This window comes from Plodia interpunctella, chromosome 7, assembly GCF_027563975.2.
Source record: "Plodia interpunctella isolate USDA-ARS_2022_Savannah chromosome 7, ilPloInte3.2, whole genome shotgun sequence".
NCBI classification, from domain to species: Eukaryota; Metazoa; Arthropoda; class Insecta; order Lepidoptera; family Pyralidae; genus Plodia; species Plodia interpunctella.
The window spans coordinates 4,075,816-4,096,392 of record NC_071300.1 but is presented as its reverse complement, the minus strand read 5'-3'; the positions used below and the strand labels follow the sequence as shown (position 1 = coordinate 4,096,392).

General features: G+C 35.8%; 3 protein-coding genes across 12 annotated transcripts in view; 2 read left to right on the top strand and 1 right to left on the bottom strand.

The window, feature by feature from the left end:
* mub (mushroom-body expressed) overlaps nt 1-20,577 on the top strand; it is a 160,999-nt gene that overhangs the window by 24,163 nt on the left and 116,259 nt on the right. The gene's annotated exons all lie outside the window — the stretch shown is intronic.
* LOC128671508 (piggyBac transposable element-derived protein 4-like) lies at nt 5,469-9,372 on the top strand. Of its 2 annotated transcripts, XM_053747995.2 has the most exons (3): nt 5,469-5,847; nt 6,083-6,493; nt 7,117-9,372. In XM_053747995.2, the coding sequence occupies exons 2-3, from the start codon at nt 6,083-6,085 to the stop codon at nt 8,974-8,976; spliced, it is 2,271 nt and encodes a 756-aa protein (XP_053603970.1). In that variant the 5' UTR covers nt 5,469-5,847; the 3' UTR covers nt 8,977-9,372. The 2 variants fall into 2 exon arrangements, with proteins under 2 accessions (XP_053603970.1, XP_053603971.1); XM_053747996.1 differs by lacking the exon at nt 5,469-5,847 and having other exon boundaries at nt 6,022-6,493.
* Nucleotides 12,548-19,949, bottom strand: LOC128671509 (uncharacterized). Its single transcript, XM_053747997.1, has 2 exons — nt 19,492-19,949; nt 12,548-14,523 (listed from the first exon to the last, which is right to left on the bottom strand). The coding sequence occupies exons 1-2, from the start codon at nt 19,497-19,499 to the stop codon at nt 12,759-12,761; spliced, it is 1,773 nt and encodes a 590-aa protein (XP_053603972.1). The 5' UTR covers nt 19,500-19,949; the 3' UTR covers nt 12,548-12,758.

Here is a 20,577-nt window from a genome sequence, read left to right as displayed (position 1 = left end):
TTTTTTTATTTACAGGTACGCTTAGAATGTTCCCCCTTTTCCCGACGCACTATTTTTGATGCAGTAAGTATGTAGAAATAAGTAACTGTGTTTGTCTCTGGAAGAAAATATAATTATAATAAAACACAACATTTTGGTAGATTAGGTTCTGGGCGACGAAACTAAATGGCTGGGCATAAACCTAGAAAACGTTTAGATGGGAAATTTTCCATGATAATAATTGAAAAGTACCGAATTACGAGTAGGTGTTTTTTCTTTATTTAGGTATTAAATCGCATCAATATAAAGTTTTGCTTACAAATGAACTTACAAAAATATAAAACAATCAAACAAAAAATCGATACTTCCCGAGAAAATTTGTCCTAAAACACTGTTAAATACCTGCAATGCAAAATAGAACAATTGGTACTAAAATATATTATTATCTTTTCAGAAATTCCGGAATTTCATTTCCAGAATCTGATGAATTAATTAAAAATTTGAAAATATTGCAATACATTGAATAAAATGTAAAAACAAACAAAAAAAAAAACATTCTTGTGCGTAACCGTCGTTATATTTTATTTAATACTATATTTTGTTTATCATGTTTTTGTTTTTTAACCAAGGCAATTTTAATTTTGTCCGACAATAATCAATTCAAGATGTGAATTTAAACTTCAAATGTACCTACGACAAACTGCGTACTCCAGCCGATCTTAGAGTAACTTGAATCAATGCCTTCGAGATAACTTAGTGATTAGTTTCTACCAACAATCTCGTATTGTTATTGGTCTATTCAACAATAGTAGTTTCGTGAAAGCAACTTAGTTTACAGCTCATTTTATGGTATAGAATACACCTTTAAAATTAGATAAGTACTCACTGTTTCCCAGTGCACAACGTTATAATATTGCATATAACAGTACATCACAGCTATTGGCTGGAACTAATTCATGGTTTTCGAGGTTGCGAATACTTGTAATATTTAATGGAAACGTTATTCACTATTCCTCTAAAGTAAAGGACTTGGGTCTCTTTTAAATTGATTCACAGCTTAGTTGGAAAGAGCATCTTGCTGAGTTAATTGAAATTATATGCCATATTTTGTAAACAAGGTTAAAAAAAACCTCCCAGTCAAAACTAAAGCATGCTGGTTCAATCTATCCACCTTCCTATCATTGATCATTCATTTAACTGGTTTCAAGAACAATTGAACCAATTGGAGTCACTCTTGAATAACTGCATTTTATTTATATTTTGTTTTCGCAAATTTGATCACATTCTTACCGTACTCAACATAACTTATCTGACAGCAAATTGTGTTTTACAGATTTTACCGTGTGATGAACCATGTTAAACAGTAATAGTTTATTTACGTATGCCAAAATCTGTTTATAAATACCAAGTGTTCGTATTTTATATGAATATATCGTTCCAGTGTTTTACTACATTTTTCATGACACGACCCCCGTAGTAAGTATAAATAAATCATAAAACAGTGTTACTTTATCCAGCTAAACAGATAAAGCCATAGAAGATTTTGTGCAATTGAAAAAATACTTGGCCAGCACCTTCCTTTACAAACCAACCAAAAGAATTTTTCTACTTAAAAAATATTATTAGGCCTAGTCTTATCTTGCTTCTTTACAAAGCGAACAAAGAGAATTATAAATTTTACCTACGCTAAGTTTCAGAATTACTTAATCGTTTGAGTGCTTCATAATTTAATAAAGAATGGAATTAAATACGAAGAGTATTTTGTTTTTCAAACAAATATTTACTTCTAGTCCGCATGTACCTAGGCTTTGCTCCTGGGGAAGTAAGAACTTCTGGATAGCCTGCAGTATTCCATTAGTGTCTTTCCTCAGTAACTTTGAATCAGTGATTCCAAAAATTAATGCTCTCAATCTTTTTTTGAAATGATGTCATTGTACAGCCGCTGTCAACGCTTTATATTCCAGTGGCCGACATCCACTAGATTGTCCATTCTTAGGCGGCAACCACACGCTTCGGAATCAATTTCAGGGAAATTGAAGATTGTAACTGAGAATGGAAGCCGACAATTTTATTGAGTGTCCAAACAAACGAACTGCATTTAATGGTATCAGAACTAATCAAAAGTTAAATGGAGAATGAATGCGCCCGCAAGTAAAACATTGTAGTAAGAAATCTTATTGAGTTTCTTTCCAACTGAAACTTTGTGTATGTGAAACTCTGTGTCTACCTAAATATTTCGAACTCTTTAAAGATGTCCATTTTATAAAATTATGTTTTGGTAGGGAGCATCAATATCATATGATTGTAATGGATATTTATTAGCTTTTATTTAATAAAACAGTGGTAGGATTATCGTCGATTTGCATAATACTATTACGGTTTCATACATACAGTATCACGTCTTCATTCGTTACGGGTTAGACATCCGGCGGGCTTTTTGGTAAAACTAAGCAGGTTTTAAACAAAATAAAATAGTTGAAAAACTGAAAAAAAAAAGTACGTGCTAAGTCCCGTTATTTATTAGTTAATATAATTAAATGAACCTATGCTAAAGACAGTCTGTGATGGCACTATCGCCAGTCTACTTGTAAATACCGTGGTACTATTTATAAGCGTTTGTGGCAGTGACTAATTTGTTCTTAGTATATTTGGCGTGAACTAAATTTGAGATCAGTTTGCTCTTCACAGTTGCTCTAATATTGTAACTATCTAATATACTATTTTTAAGATAAGATAAGCGTGTACTTATCTACATGCAAATATATTTTGATGAAGTTGATAGTGTTCCATCGGGATTTATTTAACTAACTTATTTTTTTTTATATAGCAACTTAGAGCAATTTCTGCGAATGAAAGTTCTGTTTTCTAAGTATAATATGATATCTAAGAGTAAACAAAAGCTCTCTGTTCTGAAATACTTTCATAATGTAGGTATTTATTTTGATTAAATAAAAGAGGTTTAACTGAGCTGTTTCGGCACATTTTACTATAACAATATGTTTGTTAACTGTGAATAAAATCATATATTTTGAATCCAAATCAACACTACAGCAAAGGGCACGCGACATATCATCCGTCACTGTGGTCGCAAGTTACTCTGTTCTTATTTAATCTACAAAAGTTTAAAGTCCTTTCAGAACTACAAGACAACAACAATTTAGAGTTCGCGAGGAAACTCTAACGCAATGTGACATCTTGTCATAAACACGAGTCGAGTTGTCACAACTTCGCTTTTAGATTTAGCCTTAGATGAAAAAGGGAACAGCAGTATTCTGTAATCGCGCATTGATCTGTAAACAGATTTAATCGCGAGCTTTTATTTCTGTAGCGCATAGCGAGTCCAGTTTCAAATTCAAGTTGAGATTTTTATAGACCGGCCAAAATTGAATTGTGATTTTTCGCGGAAACTAATACTGAACCTGCAGCTTCCATAACATAACAACATTATAGTGAAAATAAAACAGTTAAAATTACAGGAAAAATACTAAACGATTTAATTTCAAACAGATCGATAGTTTCTGAAAATGTAGCTGAAATTTTAAATAACAGCATAGGTTTTTAATAACAGCATAGATTTTACAGCCTAAATCACAACTACCACAACTAACAGTTGTTTTCTTTATTATACGCTTTGTGGTCTTAAATATTATTAAACGATGCATTAGTATACAAAACCACTGATTATCTATACCTCCCGACAACCATTACCAATATAAATTGTAGTATCCTCCGCGTATATTCTTTGCGTATCATCAAATATCTAATATACAAACTAACTTGAGACTACTAAAATAAATTTATCATCTCTGTACTGTTTAGGTTCGTTTGTAAAGGACCGTGGGCATGCGACTTTTGATTATTTTCTTTTTATGATTTTTCTTTAGACTTAGGTTAACAGTGTTTCAACATATCTATGGTAGTGTAAACAAACCCTTATTTGCTATATTTCACCGTTCAAATCTCGAATGTTGTTTCACCCCTGAGTGACGTTTGAGGAAGGTTGAGCTTCTTTGATCATTTGGGAGTAAAGGGAAATTGTAAGCAGTTCTATGATGTCATTCCTCTTAGAATACTCCTTTTAAAAGTACATAGAATAATAGATAGTTACGCAATTTAAATTGAGAAATTGTGGTGAAGTTTTACCTAGTTTTTTATAGATAAATGAAATATGGCATACCTTCTAACTGATGACATCTATAGAATTTAAAAAATATAGAACTAGTGACCCGTCCCAGCTTCGCACGGATGCTGTAAACCTTCCTCTTGAATCACTATTAAAAAACGCGATGCGTAATTTTAAAGATCTAAGCATATATAGGGACGACGAAACGATTTTCTGTCTTAGCACCTTGAGTTAAAAGTTATACTTTACAGTCATCAAACCAAGCAGTTGAGCTTCAAGATTTATTATTTTTTTGTTATTTCCTAAATATACCATATGCTCATACATCTCGTACATGAAAGCCTACATATACACAAGATTATCAAAATATTATAAAAGTAGATTATTTTCTGAACTTACAAACAAATCATTGATAAGAGAGCAAGCCCTACCTTTCAGTTATCCAAACAAAAATGGAAGTAACGGATTATGATCACATTTTCTTTTACAACCCTATCGCTTTATCCCTAACATGCAGGGTTGGAGAAAAGGGTTCCTCATTCATTTTTTACCAAAGGGGATATGCGTACTCACTGAGGATTATGGAAAGGTAGCACAGATGACAAGTGTGTCTGTTCATATTTTATTACCATTTTTACTATCCGTTATGAACTCAAAAGTGTCTTTATTTTACTTCAAACTAATCTAATGTACAAAAGCTCATTTATATTTTTGCATCTTGATCTATTGTCACAAATGGGAAAATTCTGAAAGATCTATTATTAAAAACGGATGTGAATATGATACTTCTTTTAGTTATGAAAATATAGTGGAAGGATTGTATGAAATTTTCAAGTACACGAGATGGAATAAAACCAGAAAAAGCATATATAATTTTATCCCGAAATTATCACGCTAGCTACATAAATTGAAAAGGCATTATAAGTATCCATACTTATTTAATAGACCTATTGATGTAATTTAATAAACACTTAATAAACACTTAAACAAAAATTGTGTTTATTTACTGCTGCCGAAGCGAAACTGACAAGCTAACAATGTGAAAGACAGTGAGGTAATTTTAATTCCAATTACATAATTTAGCTGATAATAGGGTTCCAAGATTACCGTATTGCAAAATGCCGACAGTGCGAAACTTAAAGGGAATCTCGGAGGATTTGTCTTTCACAAGTTAATACAAGAAACAGAATATAGCTCAATTTGCTATTGAAGATATAAGGCAAATTCGACGCGAGATTATTAAATGGAAAGATAAACTGAACAGCTATAGATAATTAATTAGATATTAAATAGTGAAATGTTAGGCAGTTCGACCTCACAAATTGATGATATCTAAAAATTAAGTCAAGCTTTGATGTTAATCATTATTAACACTTTCCGGGGCAGAACGGCGATTTTCGTGATTTGCGAAAATCACAATATGACACAACGCCTATTTACGCTAAAATATTTTTCAATTTATTTGCTAGTACGGACATAAGCGTGAAGATTTCATAGAGTCTATATGAAGTCACATGTTTACTGTCACAACGCAAGCAATTTCAATGGTGTACTGTCACAACAGAAGATTTTTAGCTGCAAACGTGTGGCCTTACACACACATGTAAACGTTCGCATAGTAAGCGTGTCGTGCCGCCACGAAGATAGCCGACGCGCGACTATAGCGCTGTGGTCGGTCAGTAGCGCAGTGCCACAGTGGGGGGCGATCGCTTGCGGCCGCGCAGTTTCAGCACGTGGTGTTTGTGGTTAGTATTTTATTCAATTTATTATTTTCTTGCTTTTTTGGAGTAAAATAATAACATGCCAATTATTTGTGAAATGTGTTTCAGAGAATTGAGTGTATTTTACGATAAAAATGACATATTTTGTACACCCTAACCTGTAACTATAATTATTATTATGTTTTATTGTATATCTATTGCAATCGTGTTATGTTGCTTCTGGTCTGGCTGTCTGTTACAATAGGTATTTTACTTATAGATGGCTACTAGAAAGAAGAGGGCACGTCAAAGCGAGAAATCCAAGACCTTGTTTGGAGCAGAAGAGTCAGGTAGTAGTCATGATCCGTTCTCTGACGTTGAAGGTGAATATGACTCCGACAAAAATTTTGAACCACCCGTGGAATATTCTAGTGGCAGTGAAGAAAGTATTTTTGACACACGTCCGCAGAACATACCCCGATCTCTGTCAGGAAGTGAGGAATCCAGTCAAGAATCTGATGAAAACTCTGAGAGTGATGACGGGACAGAAAATAACTCAGCTGAAACTCAGGAAGAAGGTGAGGATGCCGACGTAAGCAGCGACCAAGAAAGAAGCTCAATTCAGGGTGTTAGGGCTAGATCGCCCGAGCGGGTTTCTGGAGAAGAAGTTACACATCAAGAAGAAAATGAGGTAAACTGCTATTTGATACTTACCTTGAAGTTGAAACTTTGAGTTCAATTTTTTTTATAACCTATTTAATTAGTACAGTCAGCGTCATAAACATCTACACACTTTAGTACCCTAACACGTTGTAATAAGGTGCTATAGTGTGTAGATGTTTATGACGCTGACTGTACATATGTTGTAAAACCCAAAATGCGACTATACCTAAGTTTAGCCGACTAAATTTAGGTGTATCCGCATTTCGGGCTTTAGCTGTAACACATATCGCACTAACAATACAATAAGTAGTGTTGTAACTCAAAATAGGTAATTTTTCAGAATCAAAAAAGACTTATAAATCACTTCCTATTATAGATACACATAAAATGAATGTTTTCTGTGTTTTTGAAATGAAATTTTTGGCATTATTACAACGACGGTTTTATTGACTTGTGGGGCATTGAATTTTACGTTTGTTTATAGTGTTATGTCAAGTTAGATGTATTTTCAGTTACAACACTATTGTATTATTAGTGCGATATTATAAAGGATACAGGTAATTGAGTGTTGAATTGAAACTGTAAAATTTATGTACAGATTTATTTGATTTATTGTCAATAGTATGTTTACATTACTTTTTGTTCATACAGGACCAAAGCAGCAGACCAGAAGATTCACACGTTTCGGAAGAGGAAATCAGCCCAAGTCAAGACGAACCGATTACCGATCGTCAATCAAGCGCCAGTCAACCACCAGTGGCCCTAGTTTCTGATGGAAGAAATCAAGACTCTGAAGATTTTCCTTTGCCGCAACCACAGGCACAAGCTGAAGTGAGAGAGCGTGAGATAGAGGTCAGTATAGTTCAAGAAGAAAATAATGCCGGAAATCAGCTTAGTGTCAGTAGAGGACACAGACATTCGGTGAATCCTGTGCGCCGAGGTACTCCTCCACCAACTGAAAGGATTTGGGAGGAAAATGTATTAGATATTCCTTCATTTGAGTTCAGATCAGCTGCGGAAGGTCCGACTTTTGAAGTAAATGAAAATACCACATGTGAAGCAGTATTTAATGAAATTTTTACACCAGAGATGTTAGAATATTTAGTTGAAAGAACAAATTCTTACGGAGAAGCCCTAACAAATACTAATCGGCCGCATACACGCCATGCGCGAAACTCTGTATTCCGACCAACAAATACAGAAGAGATGAGAAAGTTCCTAGGGCTCATATTATTAAATGGTCATATTCATGTCCCAAACCAAAGAAAACTTTTCACTTACGATGATCCGCTGTACTTCCATCCCGTATTTAATTACACAATGTCCTGTAGAAGATACGAACAACTACTGCGGTGCTTATATGCAGCTGATTTGGGTGCAGATGGAGGTGCAAAAATTGAAGGATTCATCAATACACTGACACAAAATTTTCGAAACAAATTTAACCCTGGAGTAGATTTGTCTCTTGACGAGTCACTGTTGCTATATAGAGGGCGTTTGATGTTTCGACAATATATAAAGTCAAAAAAGGCGAGATACGGAATAAAATTTTACGTTTTAACGACATCTGATGGCTATGTGTTAAATATTAAAATGTATACTGGAGCGGAAGATGCAGATTCAACTGTGAGAAAAACAGATAAATTGGTCCTTCGTTTGATGCGTCCGTATGTGCTAAGAGGGCATAATCTCTATATGGACAACTTCTACAACTCTGTAACGCTTTCAGAGAAGTTAATAGATTTACAAACTCATTCTAATGGAACCCTGCGAAAGTCTAGGAAAGACAACCCAAAAGACGTCACAGGAAAGAAACTAAATAAAGGACAACATGTCTGGGCTAGAAAAGGAAGAGTTTACGTAAGTGCATGGAAAGATAAAAGAGAAGTCTGTATGATTACAACTTTGGACCACCCAGAACTTATTGAAGTGACAAACAGATTTGGTAAAAAGAAAACCAAACCCATAGAAGTTCATAGATACAACCAAAAAATGGCGGGCATAGATCGAGCTGACCAAATGGTCAGTTATTATTCGTCACCAAGAAAGACCATTCGGTGGTATAAAAAGGTTCTTTTCCACCTTTTGGACACGGCTGTTTGGAATTCTTTTTACATTTTCAAAAACTATGTGAAGAAAAACACAAAGTACGAGTTCATAAAATACAGAGAAGAACTGATCCGAAAACTGATTGGATTGAATGAAGAAAAAGGAGTCGATTTAGTACAAAAGTCTCATAAACACAATAGCCGACGATTTGTGGTTCAACCTGATCCAGTGCCCCAAACACAACCTGAAGAAGCATCTGCTTCCCCATCGACTTCCAATCACGGACATTGGCCTACACGCATGATGCCTTCTTCAGCATCAAAGAAGAAGTTTGCATTTTTGTCATGCAAGCAATGCTCAAAGAGTAAAATACGACGAGACACGAGCTATTACTGTAAAGGATGTGACAAATCTCCTGCATTGTGTCCATCGTGCTTCGAAGACTGGCACAAAGATCTCTAATATAATAGAAATGATACTTATATTTTGTTATATCTGAACTTGATACTGACGTTTTTAAGTTTTTTTTATTGTTATGTTTGCTGTGAAGAAGTCACATTTTTGTTTTCTTAAAAATAAATAGATACTGTAGGTAAATAGGTATAATAACAGGGTAAATTACTTTTATTTTATTGTGAGGAAGAACAAATTTTAAGTTTTTGTTAAGTTTCGTTTTATTTTTTTGTACACCCAGTATCATAAAGATTGATAAAACTGTGATTTGATGGAAAAATATGTTCCTACTTAGACTATAAGATTTAACTGATTAAAAAGACTTGGAATATAAAGACTGTATCTAAAGTTTGTCAATTATAGTTATTAAGTTGTAAACAAATTATAGTATGTGATTTAATTAAAGTGACTCTATTTTTTTCCTACAAAAAACACTTCGTACACAGGTATTGTGCAAACAATCATCAAAGGATTTGTAGTAAGTAAATATGCAACTTTACGTTTAATTATATACCAAAAACGTCTAAATCCGTGACGTAACAAGGCGTTGTGTCATATTAACGCAGTACATCTCTATTATTACCGGTCAGCACGTCTATTTGCGCTGACATACCAAGACGTTGTGTCATTTCTTAACTGTTCTTTTGATCAATTTTGGATACATCTCGACACAACGTCTGTTTACGTGTCACGTACTAAGACGTACTGTCAAATCCACAATATGAGCAGCAATGCTATACGACAGTACGCCTATTTACGGTCACGTACCCAGGCGTTGTGTCAGAATTTTACAGCATGCATGTAAAACCACATGACAGTACGCCTATTTACGTGTCACGTACCCAGGCGTTGTGTCAGAATTTTACAGCATGCATGTAAAACCACATGACAGTACGCCTATTTACGGTCACGTACCCAGGCGTTGTGTCAGAATTTTACAGCATGCATGTAAAACCACATGACAGTACGCCTATTTACGGTGACGTACCCAGGCGTTGTGTCAGAATTTTACAGCATGCATGTAAAACCACATGACAGTACGCCTATTTACGTGTCACGTACCTAGGCGTAGTGTCACATTAAGGTAGAGTCTGATGTAGTTATAATGGCAGTACGCCTACGTACAGAGACGTACTGCCATGTCAGCAGTTATAGTATCTTTAAATATGTGACACTACATTTATAGACGTGGTTTGAATTTGTATGAAAAAAAATAGTGCCACATTTGGTACTTGATCTAGTGAATAGTGTCCTTGAAAGTGTTAAAGCAAAATTTTTGTTTGGTTCGTATTTGGAAATGAAATAAGTAACATAAATGATAACAATCTCTTTAATTTCTTCACAAGTTGTGATAAGAAATTATATTAAGTACTCTGCATTTCAGCGAAAATTATATTTGAAAATATTTACTATGTCTTTCAGTCATTCAGATTGTTTTCGTATTGTAGCAAATTATCACTGGTTGAATAAAAGAGATCGCGGCATGGTATTATGTAAGATGTATGCGAAATGGCCAAAAATTTAATTATATAGAACGTCTGCATACGGATTCGATCAAGTCAATACTACTACTACTACTCTATGAATTACTAATAACCTAGCTAATAGTTTGCAGACCAAATGAACAGAAGTACTCATACCTATTCATGTACACGTTTACACAGGATATGGAATAACGGAATAATTTAATAGATTCTATAGGTACAGAATATGTTCCTTCTGTGATGCAACATTAAAAAACCTGTGATAAATTATAACAGTATTTATTGTGTGAGAATTAAAGGGAGGAAATATACATTTTTAAAATGTTAAATAATTATTATTACATTACTTATTAAGGTCGAAGTTTATATCGCCGGAAAGAATAGATATTTCAATTTCTATTTGATATATGGATAATAAAATATTACAGATACATGTACCTGTTTAATTTTTCATAGATTATTTCACAACTTTTCTGGCTACGATCGACCACCACTTACGAAATATCTTACAGAGCCAGAGCCCAACGCATTTAATGAAATATCTATAAAAGTCCATTACGTGACGTATATCAGCCTAAATTGAATGAAAAATGTTGATTTTACATTTGTCTTCAACAACAATAGATTCAGTTAGTCAAAAGATTTTTCTGTAATACTGGCATCGTATTGCGTCCGGCGACTGCGGCGACCGCAGACCGCAAGCCTGTCCACACATACGAATCAACTCGGATGTCAGGCGACCTAGTTATGTCATGTTGATATTGGGTATCCGTAGACATGTAAATAGGATCATTTATGTTTGTTCGCTTTGCTCGCTTCCGTGAGCGTACAAGTCAGCTTTGCGATGCGATAGGAAGTTCGACTAGCGAGTTTCTATTGGCTATTATCAATTTCCGAAATTTTGTGGTTGAAACTATAACTGAACTAGGTAAAATCGCAAAAACCTAGAAAATTTTAACTGGTTAATCTGGTTATTATAAATTATCTTATTTCAATTGATTATGAAGTACATATTTTTTTGTACCTAAAGTATTACTAAATATTTGATTTAAAAATACTTAAAATAGTTTAGGTTATCTAACATCATATTTATTTGTGTCATGATAATGGAAAACTATTCTGTTTGTGATAATTATTACATCAGATATTTTCTTGTAGACTTTTGAACAAGTCCATCAAATTAAATAGACTTCAATACTCACAATCTATTAAAGGATTTATTATTAAACAAAATTAATTCCCGATGTCGATTATAAATTCCCGATTTTAATTTCCCACCGATACAAAACGCCTATTGAAAGGCAATATTCAAACTGGGATTAAAATAAAACGAAACGGTTTCCTATTTCATCATTTAGAAGGTTCTGTCGTTAGATTCCAAGGAACAAATCGTAAATTCTAAATTAAATTTTATGTTTGGAGAAATCGAGAAACACAGTTAATGGTCGAAGGGTCAACGACAGGAATGTGATTCCACAGTTGCTTATCTTCATCCCCCTTATTATTAAAAAAGTTTAAGCAAAAATAGTTTAAACTGTAAGCTAAAGTATGTTTTGTCCACAGAGTGCATTATAACTAATTTTAAACTTTCGCGATTCATTATTAATGCGGGCAGTAGCTGGGTAAGTATTCAATCAACTTACGAATAAATATTTAAATTAATTTTATATTTATCCTTTTGTTTTAATTTTAGGTCAGTTTAATTTAGTTGTTAATTTATATGCATTTTTAATTTGTTTCAAATGTATATGTACATATGATTTATATATATAAATATAGTGAAATAAATTTAATGACAATTGTCATTATATTTAAAGTATCTATATTATTGTAGTCCTAAATTTGTTTACCAGCAATATTGCTTTAGCTATTAATATTATGAATAAATAACGTATATTGGAAATAATAAGGTTGCCTTGTGGAAGGTGTTACAGTAAACAAACATATCTATTTCAAGTTTTACACCTTTACTGAACTCAGTGAAGCCGTAAAACCGTTCCAACCATTTCTATTTGTATGTAGCAATAACATCAGATTTTTTATGTAGTTAGGTCAGTTAAGTTTACTGCAGCCGAAGACTTTAAAAAAAACCAAAATTTATTTAACTAATTTATTAAATGAAATAAAATTACAACATAAAACTAAAATGAAGTCTAATGGTCGATGTTAGAACCAAAAGTGAGTATTGCGCGATGTGTCGCGCAATTCCCGGATTTGAAGGCACGTTGCGCTGACTCGGCGGCACGTGTAGGCGACTGTCGTCACGCGGTGCATCCAGGCCGGCGCTTGCGCTGCACTTTACATGTATTAGCTGCGCGTAACGCCTCCCCCCGCAGATCGGCAACTATCCGTAGGTCTTACTGAGGATATTGCCGGAATGTTGCTGATGTCGATTTTCACATCTTTAGGCTTGATGTCTTGGATACGGGAATAATGTCCATCGGGATAATCAGCCTTCGGGATATCTTCATCCTTTGATTTTGAACTTCTGCGACGGAGTTTCCAGTATAATGTCAGGATGAGGGCGAATATGAATGTTCCAAATAATAACGTATATGAAGGTATAGTGGTATGGTAGAGGCTGCTCAGATCGTTTTTCTGTAATGTCGCAGGATGCTGTAGCGATATCTTAGCGTTCGTCTCATGTAGATGTTCTAAATTGATGGAGTTTAGTCTTACAGTTGGCTGAAGCTTTGATGTGGCGAGCTCCTCAGTTGGTAGTTCCGCTATTTGTACAGCGTGTCCTTTAATACGATTCTGAACGTTTGAGATAACAAAGTCCAACGTTTTCAACATACAACTAGGCGGGACGGACACTAGATAGGTTCCTTGGAGATTCTTGTAATACTCTTGTCTACAGGATATATGTAGTCTGGTTGTGGTTGGCAGGCTGATAGTATAGTGTTGATCGTCTAGCTTCTCGAGGGCTGAGCTGGTAAGGTTTGCATGAATGAATTGACAAGATGAACTGATTGACTGGTCCATGATGAGATGCTGGATACAATCTTCATTGTCTCGAATCTTTTGTTGCAGCTCTTCTTTGCATATGTACCAAGTGTTGACCTTCGGACATTCTGTCGCTATGTACATAGAATCAGTTTCCTGAATTGCTACATAGGGCTGGATAGGGACAAGTATTTGATTTTGTTTATTAGGAGCGATGGATAACTTGTAAAGTGTATAGGTGAGAGGGGAAGCAATCGGTACCATGAAAACTATAGCTAATTTATTACCTACATAATATGATCCCGTCTTAATTATCTCATAATATTCCCTTAAATCAATGTTAATTATCTGCTCTTCAGAATAGAGCTGTCTTAATCTACTTATAGTACTATTTAACGTGCTAATATTAATCATATAGTGAGCTGTAGTTTTACTTTGAATGAAGGCTACCATATTTTCGAGATTATGGATCTCTTCATATAAATTATCCGTATTGTCTGATATAATAATAAGATATTGAGCTAGATGGGCATACTTAATCATATCATAATCTCTACTTGCATCTGAATTTAAAATATGATCAATGGAATTAGCTAACCTATTCTGATTTTTGACTATACTGTCTAGTACTATTGAGTGTTTAGCTATCCATTCCTTCCCTAGACTTATGTGTTCATTTAGTTCAGTTTCTAATTGTTTTTCATTATTTTGTAGTACTTTAATTGCATTATCATACTTTATAGCGTCTGTGTAGTCGAGGTTACCCGAGACACTCTTAATAATTGAACCGAGACCATCTACTAAACCTCTCCTGCTACGGGTGTGTTGGAAGCTATGAATTTGTTCGAGTAACATTTCTATTTTATTATAAAGATGCGAGATGTGGGGTTCGTATAAAGAAGCCGTTTTATTATTAAGATCGGATCTAAATGAATCAATTTGGGATTTAACTGAGTTTATTGTTAGAGAAATCCTGTCTAAGTCAATGTAGTACAGGAAGGAGTGGTAGTGAGTGATCATTTTAGTGGGTCCAAGTTTGAAAGGTAGGATACCTGGTCCATTGTCGAGGGTATTAAGCGTCACGTCTTGTGCCATGGTCAGATGAAGGGTGATGGTCAGGAGGATCCTGTAACAACGGGTTTATTTTAGGTGTTCGCTTGAGACGTGCTTTAGCAATGGGTCCCTTTTTCCTTTTTGTGTAAATATGTATAGGCAAGTCTGCCAAAACTACATCTTGTGTGAACCGGGGTGCTAATTTTTGCCTACTAGCTACGGGGTTACGAACGAATACTTGCTGGTCAGGGGTGTATTCTTTTTCAGGTTGTCTGTCTTTGTTCCTAGCCTCAGTAAGTTGGGTGCGATTATGAAGTGAAGTATCGTTCAGCATGTTATATACTTTGTTCATACGATGTTTGTGATCTAAGATATACTGTTGGAGAAGATGTTCATTCATATCTATGCTAACCGGGTCACGTGGGTCGAAATGACCTGTAATAACGTCGAGGGGCCTACATTTCGTGAAACTGTGTATGGAACTGTTGTATGCTAGCACAGCATATGGCATAAGATTTATAGCGGGTTCATTGCGTTGCTCTAATTTGAGAATTCGGAGATGCTCAAGGATGGTAGAATGAAACCGTTCAACTATTGCATTACTATTAGGATTGTGAGCCAAGGCTTTATGGTGTTCAATTTTGTGAAGTTTAGTAAATTCCGAGAACATCTGGTTCGTAAATTCAGGACCTTGGTCAGAAATTATAGTTATAGGGACGCCATGGTGTGTAAAGAATTTGATGAGGGCTTGTACTACACTTAGGGCCGTTCCGTCTCGGAGATGGTATGCTTGTGCGTATTTAGAGAATGCGTCAACCAAAGTTAAATATTTTTCGTTTTCAGTAGTGAACAGATCAATATGTAGTGTTTCAAAAGGTTTAGACGGGGGTGGTACTATAGCAAACCGTTGCTTTATGGGGTTGCGGTCATATTTTGCCATTCCGCAGATATTGCATTCATTTATGTATTTTGATATGTGTTCCTTCATTTTGGGCCAAAAATACTTTCGTGACAGTGCTAGATAGCACTCGTTGGTGCCACGATGGTTAGTTTTTCCTTCATGATAATTTCTAATTATATTTTGTTGTTGCAAGTATTCCTTAATGTTCTCTACTTCTACCTTGGTTAAGACAAGGTCCATAGCTGAGCTTTTAAAATTTTCTTGTATAATTGGGATAATTTTGTACATAGCTAAGGGGGGAATAATAATAATGCCTGTACGTACTTTGGGGTTGACGTATTCTTTAATTGCATTGATAGTGTCTATTTCAAGATTGGACTCTGATAACTGTATAGTTGTTTTAATATGAGATTCAAATGGTTTGCTAATAGCGGGGCGTCTTTTTATGTCGCCGACTACCATTAAACATATTTGTCTGTGAAATTTGTTGAGAGGGTCATCTGTGATCGGAATTTCTAAAATAGGGTGCTCTGCACTCGTATGTGCTGTAACTGTGGTGGATCGAGATAAGGATGGACATCTTTCTGACGGTTGCACGGCTATTGAACTAATCTCCTCATTGTGGATTTCCACACGGGACAGAGCATCTGCATTAAGATTAGTTTTACCCTGCTTATAGATAACGGTAAAGTTATATTCGCTTAACTTTAACCGCCACCTAGTCAATCTAGCATTAGGTTCCTTTAGACTCATTACCCATTGGAGGGGCTTGTGGTCAGTCACGATTTTAAACTTTCTACCAAATAAGTATGGGCGGAAATATTTGGTAGCCCAAACAATCGCTAACAACTCCTTTTCAATAGTACTATAGTTTGTCTCACTATCGTTCAGTGTTCTTGAAGCGTAGGCAATAGGCTTATCTGAACCTATAGGGCCTTGAGATAAGACTGCACCTATAGCCAGATTGGATGCGTCTGTAGTGAGAACAAACTCCCTGTTGAAATCGGGATATTGTAGTATTGGATCGTTGGTAAGAAGAATCTTACAACGTTCAAAGCAATTTATGTAGTCAGGGTTGTTAAGAGCAATTTTGGAACCTTTCTTAAGACACTGTGTCATGGGCTTAGTAATCCGGGCAAAATCGGGGATAAATTTTCTATAATAGCCAAGCAGACCAAGAAAACGTTTGATTTCTGTTGCTGTCTTGGGTATTGGGAATTTCTGGATAGCCTCGATTTTGTCGGGATTAGGCTTGATACCGTCTTTGCCAATGATATGACCAAGGTAAGATGTTTCCAATTTTAAAAATTCAGACTTATCCATCTGAATTTTAAAGTTGGATTCCCTTAATCTGGCAAATACTTTTTCCAGGTTCACCATGTGCTCCTGAAGTGATGTGCTAAAGACGATTATGTCATCCAAATAAACCAAGCAAATGGTGTTTTGCAGGTCTCTGAGCACATTGTCCATGACACGTTGGAACGTAGAGGGTGAATTTTTCAACCCCATGGGCATACGCAAAAATTCAAAATGCCCATGCTCTACGTTGAACGCTGTTTTAGGGACATCTTCAGGGCTCATTTCTACCTGATAGAATCCGCTTGCTAAATCCAAGGTTGTGAAGTAGTGGCAGTTACCAAGCTTATCCAACACATCCGTGATGTTTGGGATGGGGTACTTATCATCAATAGTTTTTTCATTTAGTTTTCTAAAATCCACTACTATACGCCACTTGGTTTTGCCGGAGGCATCCGTTTTTTTGGGCACTACCCAAATCGGAGAGCTCCATGCGGATTCTGATGGACGGATTATACCCTGTTCTAACATCTTTCCGATTTGCTGTTGTACCTCTTGCCTATGGATAAAAGGGTACCTATAGGTTTTCGTGTAAATAGGCACTTCGTCAGTAGTACGGATGTGATGTTTTATTTTATTCGTAAATGTGAGAGGCTCACCCTCTATATAAAAGACATCCGCATAACGAGAACAAAGATTCTGTAAATTAATACGTTCCTCATCATTAAGATGGTCGGTACGTAAACGAGAAAGGACTTGTTCCACTCGTGAAGAGTTTAATTGTCCATTGCCTATGCTATTTATATTGAAAGCCTCTGCGTTAATCGGCATATGCATTGAAAATATTAGATCATTATTAGTTGGATTACTGATCTCTATTATACCGCGATTTTTTTTTACAATAGTAACGCATTCATGTACTAAGCAATTTGATATAGTTTGTTCAGGAATTATTACTTCGCCGTCACATGTGTTAATTGGGACTTTGACTAATTTTGACGAGTTAGCTGGGATAATATCTTCGTACCAGTTACAGTTTCGCGAATTATACATATGTATGGGAGTAATTGAATTCTTTGTATTAAGTGTTTTCGTTTTTAGATCGATATTAGATTCCCATTTATCGAGTAGATCCAATCCTATCAAACCGTCAAAATAATCGTGAAATCTGTAAAGAAATAAGGTAATTTCGCCACTGTCTTTAATTTCAGGGAAGCATGGTAATGTAACTGAATAGTCACTGCGAGTGGTTGCATGTACGTTAGAAATTTCTAAAGGGTCATATGTCAAGGGTATGTTAGGGTAATATTTCTCTACACTCTCAGGACTAATAAAAGATTGATTAGCTCCTGTGTCTATAAGAAATTTTAATGGTGGGTCAGATATACTTATGTACGGGAGCTGTCGCTGAGTCAGTAGATTAACTTCTATTTTTGTTTGTCTGAAGGACTGCCTTTGTGAAAATCCTGCTGGTCATTGCCACACGAATTTTCAGCGATCTCACGGGGTTCATAGTAAGAGGGGTAGGTTTCTTCATTATTATCATAAGGGTTGTCTGTTTGCTCGTAATAGTCTAAGTCAGGGTTGGTCACGAAATAGGGTTGGTTATCGTATGAGTCATTATAGGGATCGTACTGATAGTCGTAGCACTCGTTAACATTCATTTCACGAGTTTTGAAATAGTTGGAGGGTGGTGGATTACCAAACCTCCTCCAGTCATGTCCAGATGGGGGTAGTGGTTTAGGCGCAAAGTGGCTAACACCACTCATAGGTCGCGGTGCGTTATTCGCATTTTGGGGTCGTTGGGGTAGAGCGAAGACATTGCTGCGAGGATTATAATTAGGAGGTGGAGCACCAAATATCTGCTGAGTGCGTGAAGGTCCGCGATATTGAATATTTTGATTACTAGGAGCACTAAAATTAGGTTTCCACATTATAGGTGCACGGGGTGCAAATTGCATAGGTTGTGGCTGTGGGCGAGAGGGCCCAGGCATATTAAAAGTAAACGGCTTATTATGCGAAATTTGTTGCGGTGGTGTATAACCTGAATTATTTTTACTAAGAAGCATATGGTGAGTTTTGCCTTCATTTCGCTGTTGCAGATACAAGGTGTTCATTTCCTCGTGAACAAATTCAAGCGCCTTCTCTATGGTTTCAGGCCTCATGCATCTTATACGCGATCCTAACGGATCTCTTAGACCGCGCAAATATGACTGTAAAGTAAGTTTCTTATACAATTCGCGTTTAGATTGTACGGTAGTCTGAATAGTTTCATGTAAGCTAACGTAAGTCATAATAGTGCTATAAAGATTTTGACATTTTTCAAAAAATTCTTGCGGGGTGCATGAGCCCTGAGTCAGGAGTGCAAGATCATTATAAAGTGAGGTTTCATCTCTCTGGTCAGCAAAATTATTGATCAGAGCGTTGCGGATACCTTGCCAGTTATCTGGTACACCATTAGAATTTATAAGGCGAGCGGCAGACCCAGTCACTTTATTTAAGATCCCGTTAATTAAGGCCGCATTTATAAGGGCATTATCTGATGAAATAAATTGTTCTACTAACTGATCACATAAGCCAATGAATCTCGTTAAAACATTTGGGTTACCATCAAATTCAGGCACCAGTCGAAGGGCCTTCCAAATATCATCTAGTTGTGCCATGTTAATTAACGAATTAAAACTATCACTACTTTCGTTTAAATTTAAATTTCTATGGAGGTCAATATCTCTACTCCTACTATTACTAAGGGTCCTCGATTGCCTCGGATGGAAAATCTTGGATAAATTAAATTATACAGGAAAATAAAGGAAAGCAACTCTAGAATGATTCTAAAGTACTCACATATACATATCTTGGTTTTTCTGCTGTATCAATGTTCGGATACACCTCCGGGCTGCAGATTCCGTAGATTCGACGATCTCGATGAGGGCTGGAATGCCAGTCAGTCACGCGGGACTCGAACCGGGATATAGCGGAAATCTTGTCGCGCACGAACTGACTCGAGATCCTACCGACTGCGCCAGTTAAGTTTACTGCAGCCGAAGACTTTAAAAAAAACCAAAATTTATTTAACTAATTTATTAAATGAAATAAAATTACAACATAAAACTAAAATGAAGTCTAATGGTCGATGTTAGAACCAAAAGTGAGTATTGCGCGATGTGTCGCGCAATTCCCGGATTTGAAGGCACGTTGCGCTGACTCGGCGGCACGTGTAGGCGACTGTCGTCACGCGGTGCATCCAGGCCGGCGCTTGCGCTGCACTTTACATGTATTAGCTGCGCGTAACGGGTCTGTATATAATTTTAAAAACATTTATTGATCTCGCAATGTATGTAAATAAGTTGGGGTGAAACCTGTGAAGCAAAACTCTCAACCGATTGAGCTCAAATTGTACACACTTTTAATTTAAATGACAATGCATTATTATGATAAACATGACCTAACGATGCGGCTAGGATTGCCTACCAACGAAGGATCTCAATTGTCTACTAGTAGTAGTAGTAGAAGTACTTTTTAAATCCATGGATTTCTCTGACAACAATAAAAGCTATCATCATCAGTCATTTTGATGACTTGATTTTTCTCGAGCGAGTAATATAGACATACGAAATAAGAAGCGTACACACTTATAATGTATATGTATGTGTTTTTCTTATTTTGTGGTGATATCAGTTTACAAAGAAAACATGCTTTGCTGATCCCGTTTCCGTTTGGGCCCGAGCTCGGATTCTTGAGTCAAGACTCGACTAAAGGTTACAAACAATAGTAGTGACAGAGTTACCACCTCAAGGGTAGTTACATAATCTGAAACTTCGAGGGAAATGTCCTTTTACGTAGCTGGTCATAAAAAACAGGTATGAATTAGGATATTATGATAGGATAGGTATGAATTAGAATAGGAAATTTTTTGTAACTAAATTATGA

Coding starts and splice junctions, on each gene's coding strand:
- LOC128671508 (XM_053747995.2), top strand. CDS start 6,083: ATGGCTACTAGAAAGAAGAGGGCACGTCAAAGCGAGAAATCCAAGACC. Junction 6,494..7,116: donor CACATCAAGAAGAAAATGAG/GTAAACTGCTAT, acceptor TTGTTCATACAG/GACCAAAGCAGCAGACCAGA.